Source organism: Branchiostoma belcheri, unplaced genomic scaffold (genome assembly GCF_001625305.1).
Source record: "Branchiostoma belcheri isolate BF01 breed outbred unplaced genomic scaffold, Haploidv18h27 scaffold116, whole genome shotgun sequence".
Lineage (NCBI taxonomy): Eukaryota > Metazoa > Chordata > Leptocardii > Amphioxiformes > Branchiostomatidae > Branchiostoma > Branchiostoma belcheri.
In genome coordinates, this window is record NW_017802558.1 from 730,612 (window position 1) to 741,208 (window position 10,597).

The 10,597-nt window shown below is 39.9% G+C and overlaps 2 protein-coding genes across 3 annotated transcripts in view; both read right to left on the minus strand.

Moving 5' to 3' along the window:
* Window positions 1-294: 294 nt before the first annotated feature.
* Window positions 295-10,193, minus strand: LOC109462440 (oncoprotein-induced transcript 3 protein-like). Of its 2 annotated transcripts, none has more exons than XM_019758997.1 (14): window positions 10,055-10,193; window positions 9,189-9,350; window positions 8,860-8,900; window positions 8,250-8,384; window positions 7,732-7,854; window positions 6,729-6,851; window positions 6,051-6,176; window positions 5,357-5,482; window positions 4,662-4,837; window positions 3,988-4,097; window positions 3,096-3,398; window positions 2,479-2,641; window positions 1,745-1,844; window positions 295-1,325 (listed from the first exon to the last, which is right to left on the minus strand). In XM_019758997.1, exons 1-14 carry the CDS (start codon window positions 10,165-10,167, stop codon window positions 1,147-1,149), a joined length of 1,980 nt encoding a protein of 659 aa, XP_019614556.1. In that variant the 5' UTR covers window positions 10,168-10,193; the 3' UTR covers window positions 295-1,146. The 2 variants fall into 2 exon arrangements, with proteins under 2 accessions (XP_019614556.1, XP_019614555.1); XM_019758996.1 differs by having other exon boundaries at window positions 296-1,328.
* A 112-nt stretch (window positions 10,194-10,305) lies between these two features.
* Window positions 10,306-10,597, minus strand: part of LOC109462389 — a 5,830-nt gene continuing 5,538 nt past the window's right edge. The window contains exon 8 of the mRNA XM_019758929.1: window positions 10,306-10,313. Coding sequence (XP_019614488.1) covers window positions 10,306-10,313 — 8 coding nt within the window. The remainder of the gene's footprint in view (window positions 10,314-10,597) is intronic.

The window sequence follows — 10,597 nt, forward strand, 5'->3', positions numbered from 1 at the left end:
ACCCAGCCTTTTGTGTTTACTTCATGGCTCCAATTGTACTATTTGGGGCTATAATAGGATGCCTGGACCTGTTTTTATTTTTATTTTTTTTCGCCCTGTCGCTTCATATTTTTTCTGAAAAAATCCGAGAACGAACAAATTAAATTGGTGTGGCCTAAAGCTGCATTCTTCAAACTGAAACAGTGACACCCAGCTGCAGTTCAAAGTACAGCTAGTCAGTATTGCTCAGAGGTAGATGACAAACAGTTACCAAAACATTGGCAAGGCATAAATACTTGGTTGTGTTCAAATTACAACAATAGAGATGGTGGTTGATATGTAAACTCCCTGGCACGTTCAATCAATCGCTGACGTCATGCATCCATAATAAAGTCTTGTGTGCATAAGGTCACGTGTCTGTAATCGTAACTCTTGCGGGGTTTACGTTTAGAACTCATTGGTCATTACTTATCCTAATGAAAGCGACAGTGGTCATTGAAAATTTGACCTCTGTGTGTTGGAATAAAGTTTAGCATTGTACTATGATTACTACCAAGACAGATTAACTTCCATGATAAATAACATTGTTATCTACATTGTAGTTACTACCCAATATTTAGTGCATTCCCATAGAATAAGCCTGGTTAAAGTACAAAGTTTATGCAGTCTGGGGAATTTGGACAAGACCACAACTTCACTGGATGAAAAATTGATTTTATGTCGCCGTGACCTCACAAGGTCATATTTGGCACTGATTACATGACAAAGTATATCCAATTTTTGCTCACCAGCTATGACCCACCAATACTTTGGAATTGACAAAAATCCATCTGGCCTGGGAAACCACCGAAACCCCAGATTCCACTTAAATCTATTAGTAAATCCAGCTGTATACCTTTCAATGATCTTTGGAATACCAAAAACGATCTGCTTTCCATTACATTTTATTCAGACAAGAAGACATTGATAAAGCTAAAAAGGAGACATACTATGATACACTCTGATGCAAGCACCATAGGAATGTTACATTGCATACACAAGTGACCTGTTCTAGTTGTCTCTTGATAGCAAAACCCAAAACATAGCATGAATCATGAATGTCTTTTTCTGTGATCTGGCAGAATTTTAAAAAGGCATTGATGACAAGGTATACTTTTTGCCACACCATCAGTCACCATACATGTCAGAGAGCCGTTTGTAGCTGTAGCTGTATCCCGGGAGGTTGTGACGAGAGCGCCTCACTTTGACAACCACGAAAACTGCAGCAAGGACCACTACTGCTACAGCTGAAGTAGTGATGAGCACAAGAGGAAGGGTACTTCCTCCAAAGGTTTCAACATGGTTCTCCGCTGGAAAAGAGGGTAAAAGTTAGTTTGGAAATTTGCCAAGAATTAATGAAAAACTCAGGGTTCGAAATACTCGCGCTTACACTCTTGCCGCACAAGTCTCATTTTTTGTGCAAGACTTATTGAAGATGATAGGGTGCCTATTTTTAGTGAAATTTATCATGTACAGCTGCAATACCTTAATTGGGAAGAGCTGCTTGCTTTGTAACTGGGAGGTTGTGAGTTCTAACCCAAGCCAGACATTGTAAAAAATGGTACATACTGCTTTCTCAGCATGTATGAGAGAGTATGGGAAGGTCAAACACACAACACTACCAGGGGCTAGCCCCCTGCTGTAGTGCTTGCAAAATTGTGTAACTGTGTAGTCCAGAGGGCTACAAAAATGAAATTTACATGTATAAATGAGGGTACTGTCGAACCTTTGTAAGTGGTGTCCTGCAGAACAATGGGTCCCTGGTAGATGGAGTGCAGCCCTGTCATGTCTGACACCTCCCTCCTGCGACGGGCACCACCACAACCCTAACAGGATAAAGGCATCCAATGTAATTTCAGGGCGGTATTAAAAACAAAAAAATATTCAAACTGACTGAATGAGGAAATCTGTCTGATACTGACATTTTTTATGTCATTTCTTAATACACACCACGATATGGGTGAAATATAATATGGAACAATTTGTGATAACCAAATAGAACAGGTTACAGGCATCCAATGCAATTTCAGGGCGGCAAAACAAAAAAAATATTCTGAATGAGGAAATCTATCTGATACTGACATTTCATGTCCTTTCTATGTACATACCACGGTATAGGTGAAATATATATGTTAATTATTCCATGGAACAATTTGTGATGACCAAAATAGAACCTGTCAGGTTAAAGGCATCCAATGCAATTTCAGGGCGGCAAAACAAAAAAAAATATTCTGAATGAGGAAATCTGTCTATTGACATTTGATGTCATTTCTTAGTACTTACCATGGTATAGGTGAAATATGATTATTCTATGGAACAATTTGTGATAACCAAATAGAACCCTGGGCTGTATCACACGGGCCAGAACACCCGTATCAAACGTTTTCGCGGCCCAGGTATGACATAAAAATGCCTACAAATATATTTTGGATGCCTGGCACGAGCATAAAGTATCCTGACCTGTGCACAGCGGGATCCAGTATCAGCAGCCTCGCACACTTCCACCTCACAGTGGATGTACACCGTCTTCAGTTCCCGGATAAAGCGGAAGGCTTCAAACCCAAAGCGTTCGACATCTGCTTGGCTACTGCCAAACATCTGAAGCGTGCTGTCTGCACCGCATCTAACAACAACAAAAAAAAGAGATTTTAGACCTCCAGGAAGTTTTGTTGGTTTTCTTGACCTTCAAGTTCACCTCCATTTTCTGTGTCTCACCTGTCAATCTTCCCCCACCCATGTGCTGTCAACCTGTTATGTCTGAACAGAAACACAAAGTACAACAGCTCAGCCACTCAAAACAATACTTCTGAACCCAGATTGAATTAATTACAGGAAGGAGCAATTTTTATCAGTAAATCTGCAATTTTTGAGTTACTTGTCAAAGTATGTATGCTTGATCAAAGTGTGCTGTGCTAATTGTCTTTGAAGCATATAGTCACGGCATTTCTTCTTACAGAATATGTCAATTGCCAATGTTTGTACATTTCATTTTCTACAAGTTATTGATATCTAACATGCTGAAAACAGTTCTGTTTGTTTTCCTTAAAAGCATTGCAATGGCACAATTTTGTTCTCACCCATCTTGAAGCAGTGGGTAGTTGAGGGAGTCATTTTTGTCCGGTGACATTGTGGCCTTACAGTTCAGCCCAAGGACGGACAGCAGCTGGTCGTGACCTTGAACTTGCAGCTGTAAGAACACCATGTCGTGGAGCCTCTTGTGGATGGGGTACTCCGATCTGGTGTAGGACTGGAGGTAGTTGCGTGTGTGGAAGATGTCCAGGTGGATGGATAGCTTGCCAAAGCCGACTTCGTGAAACTCCAGTCCACCTGGGATAGGCATGAACCTTGCCGTGACGTCCTGGTCACGCTCGTACTTGCAGCTGAAATGAAGCAGCATCGATGAAGGTTAGACATCCAGGTGATATGAGAGAATGTAGAACCCCTGTGACCCTCAACATGGAGGGGGGCTAGGGGTGCAACTCTCTGGCACTTGCGGCCTAGCAGTCCCAGCCCCAAGGACAGACAACACTTACTAATATTAAGCTCCTGTTCTGAAACAACATGACCTGATTTTTTTTTCATTTGCATCAACCTTGTCTTGGCTTTGTCCAACTTTTGTTTCCTATTGGACTATGAGAAATTCCTCTTCACTTCACTTACATATCAATCAATATTTCATGTTTAAAAACCTGCTGTTTTCGAGACCTCTTCTGTGTCACTGACAAAAAGTAGTGGATGCCACTTCCAACATCTGTCTGTTTCCAAAATTATAACCTGTTGCTTGATAACAGTTTTTAGGCAAAATGAAGCAAAAAAAAATGTCAGGATACTTATGAAGCATAGTATCATTAGCTGGTAATAACATAATAAGAGTGTATCTCATTAACCAACATCATAACACAGTACAAAACAGTATGAAAGCCAGTCAAATCTACCGCACAAAAAGTTGAAGAATAGCCTGCTACTTACTTAGAATGCATAATGATGTCATCGTCTCGACTGATGACTCCCGTGGCCTTGTGGATGTTATAAAGGCTGACAAGGTTGGAGAAGATGACATACTTTGGATCAAAGGTTACCTATGAAAGATAGTTAAAGAGAAAACCTCAGGTGAATATTCGCTCTAGGAAACATAATTTTCCATCAAATGTTCACTGTAGTTTGTCATTTATTCCAGGTAAAGCAAGTGAAACTCCTAAATCAGGAGTTTACAAAATGTAGTGTTCTAGGCAGCGTTCCACATTTTCCCGTCCTTTGATGGAATCTTGCTACCCATGACAGACAAAAATTTTGCCCAATCCGACATCATTGATGGACAAAAATCATCGTGCAAAGATATATAAAGAAATGTCATTAACCTCTAGAGGCATAGTCTACCATCAAAATTTGCCCTTCAAAATGCAGGAATTACCATTTCAGAGGGTGTTGGACATGATGTTACATGTACATCAAACAAAATTGAGATGATGGAAAAAAACTCAGGCTGGCTAGAACACTGGTAGTGTCTAAAAAAGGCACTAACCAAACCTGGATGTCACCTGATTACCAGATAGATAGATAGAACTTAATTGCATGACAGTTGGTACAATGTGTGGCAATGACTACTGAACAAACATTTGTAGTACAAAAAGAAAAGGGACTACCTTTGTGCCACACTCGTACAGACCAGTTCGCAGCAGGTGGTGTGTACCGTTGAACAAGGCCATGCATGTTGCATCAGGGTCCCAGTGCAGGTTGCTGGTGTTTACTATTGCCAGTTTGTCCGCAGGCAGGGCCAGTTCCATGTACTCGTTAGTACAGGTAGTGGATGCACCAACAACTAGGGAGTATAACACCAGACAGATTGGTACTTGATTAGGAGACATCGGAAGTTCAAAAGAATGTATAAAATGACATATATAGGATTTTGTGTAAATTTCTTGTTTTATTCCTTGTGAATTTCTCTGTTAACATCATTCTATATATTTTCCCACTCACACCCTGTCAACAGCGGCCCAGGGCCAACTTTCTGTTGGCTCTCAACCAGGCCTAAGTGGGTAAGTAGCATCGATGCGGAGCCGTCAGTTCCTTCCAAGTTGACCTTATGGTCAATCTGCAGTAACCAAATCCTCCCTTCCTGCCATTCTGCTGAATTCAAATACCTAAAAGCACATTTCTTAGTAAACAAACAGCAAAAACACACCCAAAATAATACATTTGTACACAAAGGTGAAGACACACTTGATCTGAATTAATGTTAATAAGCCTGCATACTTCAGAATGTTATTGAAATTGCTTATCACAGAGATCTAAACTATGCCAAAATCTTATTACTGTACTTGTGTACTTGTAAACTTACATGTGCATCCTCTTCCATCCTCTGCCAGCACCAGGAGGCCATTGGAGCATGCGCAGGTGTAGCTCCCAGCTGTGTTGATGCAGACATCCTCACACATGCCATTATCCGTGGCACATTCATCAACATCTGTGGACCAATCATATAACAGTCTGATTTACATATACGCAATGATATCTTGGAATTCCAACACTGAGCAATGGACTTGATGGTCTACAAAAATACAGCATTAATTTTATGTTCAAAGGCAAATCAAACTCTACTACTGGATAACACGGAGATTATTTCCGGACGTTTCGTCTGTCACTCTTCTTCAGCATTATTAAAATGAACTAAGAGAACTACTCACTTCACTTGTGACTTATTCTCTTAGTTCATTTTAGTGACTCTGAAGAGAACTAGAGAAAAAGTCAACACTAATCACAAGAGTGTAGTTTAAGAGAACTAGCCAACGCTAATCATAAGTGAAGCGAGTTAATTTCAGTGACACTGAAGAAGAGCAACGGATGTCACTCGAAACATGTGGAAGTACAAAAGTAATGTATAATCTCTGTACTTTATCCAGTAGTGGAGTTCAATTGGTCTTTGAATATTGTTCAACTGGATGTCTAACCATCATCAACGTTCAGCATTCTTTTGATGGATTATTGCAAGACAAGCATGTTACTGGTAGTGGTGGTTTTTGGAGTCAACTGACCTGTACACATGATGCCATCACCCTTGTATCCATGGTTACACTCACACCTGTAGGACCCAGGAGTGTTGACACAAGTTGCATTTGTGCTACACATGTCACCCTTGTCCTCAGCACATTCGTTTATGTCTGGAAAATAAAACATTATGATCAGTTGAATGAAACGTAACGTACATGCAAGCATGTAACTTCAGGTTCAGGCCATGCCAATTGGTTCTCGGATTCACCTCTTGATTTTGTTCTGATTTGCAAAAAAAAAAAGATTTCATGTTCTGGATCAATTCCAAAATGCTCAATATTATGGCCTCAACAGTTGAAGAAAGTCCTTGTCTTCCTATAGTTGTCAAAGTTTTCCCATCTATCAATTCAATGGTTTCATTAAAAGTTCGCATTGTATGAATTATAACACGGCCTATTGTAACATTTCATTTTTTTTATTTTGCCCTGTCCCTTCATATTTTTTCCGGAAAACTCTGAGAACCAAATTGGTGTGGCCTCATACTGGAGGGATTAATTTTGATAATTCTTAAATTGTAACAAATTTGTCCCCATATCAAAATACGCCCTCCTCTTGGCATTAATAGTATGGGTAAAAATACAGCAATGCCAATATCTGACAACAGTTGAAGAATACCTAGAATCTAGTATCATATGTATGCTATACTATCATAACTTACTCACCAGTGCATAGCCTTCCGTTTCCCACATAACCAAGTTCACAGATGCAGTCATGTGACCCGGGCAGGTCAACACAATGAGCATTTGCGTGGCATCCATGGGTCCCGGCAGCACATTCGTCAATGTCTGTTACAGGTAAAATACAACAAATGACACAATGCTACTGTACCAACATCTGACTTAGCAATGTAATATATAGCAATGAGAGATAGATGTAAAGATTATAGTTCTGCTTCTACATTGAAATGACGTACACTACACATGTAGACTCAAATTGACATTTCACTGAATCTGTCAAGTGACCAAAATTTCAAGTTAGGCCATGTTGATCTGATTATCTGGATGATGTCCGTGTGAGCACAAATTTTCGTCCATTTGCGACCATCCTGTAAATCGTACAAATCAGCTGTAAAATGAGCAAATATATGCAGTAAATTGCAAAAAATATATTGGAAAACAATACCAAAATCAATCAGAAAGGAAAAGAAGAAAAAGTAAGGAAATGAGAATCAACTTGAAGGGTTTATTATTTGTCATACCATACTCTGTGTTTAGTGACTTAGTCATTTGTTCAGCCTTCATGACCATACAGATGTCAAATCGACATAATGTTCAAGGCAACTTTTTTTTGGCAAACTTTCTTTATTCCAACGCATGAATCAGTTGAATCCATATATTAAACAAATGATATCCAACATGGCCTTAGTGACGAATATGAATAAGGATCCTCCCAAGATCAAGTGGTCTAAATATCCTGAGGTCATATTTGAAGGCTATGAAGGCTATATAAGGCATATCCTGAAGGCTATGAAATTCCTTAGCCGCATAGGCTCCTACACTTTGCTATAGTGTGGGAGCCTATGCGGCATAACTCTTGAAGGCATGGTTTGATGCTTTAATTAGTTTAATATGATTTTTGGCAGGCAGGTTACTGTTGGGGAGACCAAGGTCAAGTTAAAAAATGGGCCTCGTGGAACTGTAATTGTCTATGAAAGTGTTTCCTTACTCATGCACACAGTGCCATTGCCTGCGTAGCCTTGGTTACACTGACAGATGTAGGAGCCAGGAGTGTTGATGCAGGTGGCATTGCCATGGCAGAGGTCTGGACCAAGTGTGCACTCATCCACATCTGTTCAAAGGAAGACAGTAAGATGGATAATTTTGACAAATACCTTAAACAATACACACAACAAAAAGAGTTTGCTACTAGACAGCTTTCAACACACATTCTGTCTCTTCATCAACAATGTAAAGTTAGATTTCATCTTGGAGTTCTTGTGATAATGTACTACATTACATCTTATTTGTCCAGAATATGACATAGGATCCATGTTTTGAACTTTGTATAAAGAGAGCATAAAGAGCATAAAAGTCTGAATACAATATGACCTATTACAAATTCTTAGAGATATTTGAAGCCGATAGATAGATGGAAAATGAGAGCTATCTTGAAGTCTTGTTCATCAGGTGCATCTTAACGAGATAATAATCCATAATGTACAATGACAAGTGAGTTAGACCTACCATCACACTGCTTGTTGTCCAAGGGGTTCAGCAGCCTCCCAGCAGGACACACACAGTGGTACGATCCATCCGTGTTCACACAGTCATGCGAGCAGCCGCCATTGTTCACCAGACACTCGTCCACATCAGGTTTCCCTATTGGGTAGAAAACAGAGGCAGAAACACAACTCAGGTGGTTAGTGTTCTGTACGTGACAAGCAAAAATATTGAAAAACTAGAAAAGTAACATTTGCAAAGCAAATGCATAATGTTTACCTTCGCATATGGTCTGCTCTGTTAATTCTTACTCATGTACATGGTGACAGGAGTCCAAATCCCTCCTGCTATAAAATTGTGACATGATATAACCCAACACCAGTTATCATGGTGCCAAACGTCTGGTTCAGGTCGTTGACCTTACTAGTATTTGTTTGGAGAAGAAGAAGAGGAAACAGAGCAAAAACAATATGTTTTCCTTCGGTAAGCATAATAAAGTTACAAAATAGCCATCTCACAGCCATGATTTTGTTGGGTCTAAAAGTTTCACACACTGATGATTGATTAATCTAAATGTTTCATTATGCTTGTAGATATTTTTCATGCCAGAACAGAATTTTAGAGCATCTCTCACCGTCGTAGACAAGAGTGATGCAGCGCTGGTCGGAGTTGATTCTATTGTAACAGTTGCAGGAATGACAGAAATGTTAGCAAATAATAATTGAATTTTGTTTACAATGATGAATACACTAGCTGTTGAATACAAAGTGTAAAGTTTTTGACATCATCAAAGATGATATTTCAATGTCAAAACATAAGTTGTTGTATGCATGAGGTTAAATATTTGCTGAAACCAGACATGTATATGAGGTAAGTGTTGAGAAAAGAGGGTACTATATATAACTTTAATAGTACATGTTCATGTATTTTCTTTGCAAATCTATGTGTCAATGCCCTTCTCACCTGTTTGTATCCTGCGCCAGGAAGCAGAAAACGTGTTGGCCAATTTGTGTCTCTTGAGGTGTCCAGGTGATGTTGACGTTTGCACGACGGGGATTGTCAGGATCGGTTGTCAGGGCAGACTTTATCATACCGAGGGGAGACACGGTCGAGATCTCTGCAATGCTTGAAGCGATGCACAGAATTTTTAAATGATAATACCTACATAAGCATGCATGTAGTCCCTGAGCCCTAAATGACCTGGCTTGATCGTTACATAATAGTTTAGGTTTACCACCATTCAATGTTACATCACAATGTTTTTCTCAGTTGAAACTTTGGATGGTGAAATGACTCAACATTAGTGTTAGATTAACTTACTAGTATTTCGATCCAAAAAGTTAACATAAATTTCCTGACAGTAGCACATTTCATACCCTTCTCCCACATAGCCATCCAGAACATTTTCAAAAGGCAATTCCAATGCAATTTTTGAGCCGCATAACTGGATTTTCGAAAAGTCAATTTTCTGGTCATTGAAGTTGAATCAATCCTATCCCATAGCACACTGATATGTGTGAGGCAAAAATGTGATGTCGCTGGCGGAAAACGGTTGGCAATGCTTGTTTTGTATCCTCGTCTGGTTCTAGTTATTTATGGGTGGTACCCCAAAAAATAAAGGGACTCCTCAGGTGGCTTGTTTTGTGATATTTCAAGTATGACATGATGACAAAAATGTGCATGGCAGTAAATGTCAAAATCAGACAGATTTCCTCATCCAGAATATTTTTGGTCTCTGCCCTAAAATTGCTTCGGATACCTTTAAAAACACACATATATCTACATTTTATCCGTTACCCCTTCAGATTAAGGATCTACTGCACCCTTACCTAACACCAGGGTTAGGAGACTCTGCCTCCAATACGGCATGATAGGTTCCTCCACCGGGAACCAGGACTCTGTCCCTGTCTTGAGGGGTGCGGCCGGTCAGAACTGGTTTCATGTTGCACTGGTTGTTGGAGGTGTAAGCTGCGAAAATACATGATTATACATAACACTTTACAGCATACATGCTCAATGGGTACTGGTATAATACAGGTAATTATAATAATACAATTGCTTTAACTAGCAAACAAAATCATCACAAAGCTGAAGAAAATGTTTTTGCAACATGTGATTCTAGAGCCCACGCCCAGTCTAGGGAAAATACGTAACTATCAATCCTTAGCCTGATGTCCAGTCTATCGCGGTTGGGGCGGGTTCTCTTCGGGGCTGCGAAAGCTCTTCCCCGCCCGACCTCAGCTAGGTGAGCCGGTAGGTTTTACACGACTATCGTGGTGGGGCTAATCAAGTCCCAGCGAGCAAAACTCTAACACTACAACCGGGCGGCCTTTTTAGCTGGACGGGGGGAAACTAGTATTTAAGCCCGAAAA

Coding starts and splice junctions, on each gene's coding strand:
- LOC109462440 (XM_019758996.1), bottom strand. CDS start 10,167: ATGAAACCAGTTCTGACCGGCCGCACCCCTCAAGACAGGGACAGAGTC. Junction 8,385..8,859: donor CATCACTCTTGTCTACGACG/GTGAGAGATGCT, acceptor TCTACCCAATAG/GGAAACCTGATGTGGACGAG. Junction 4,838..5,356: donor GGATGGAAGAGGATGCACAT/GTAAGTTTACAA, acceptor TATACTCCCTAG/TTGTTGGTGCATCCACTACC.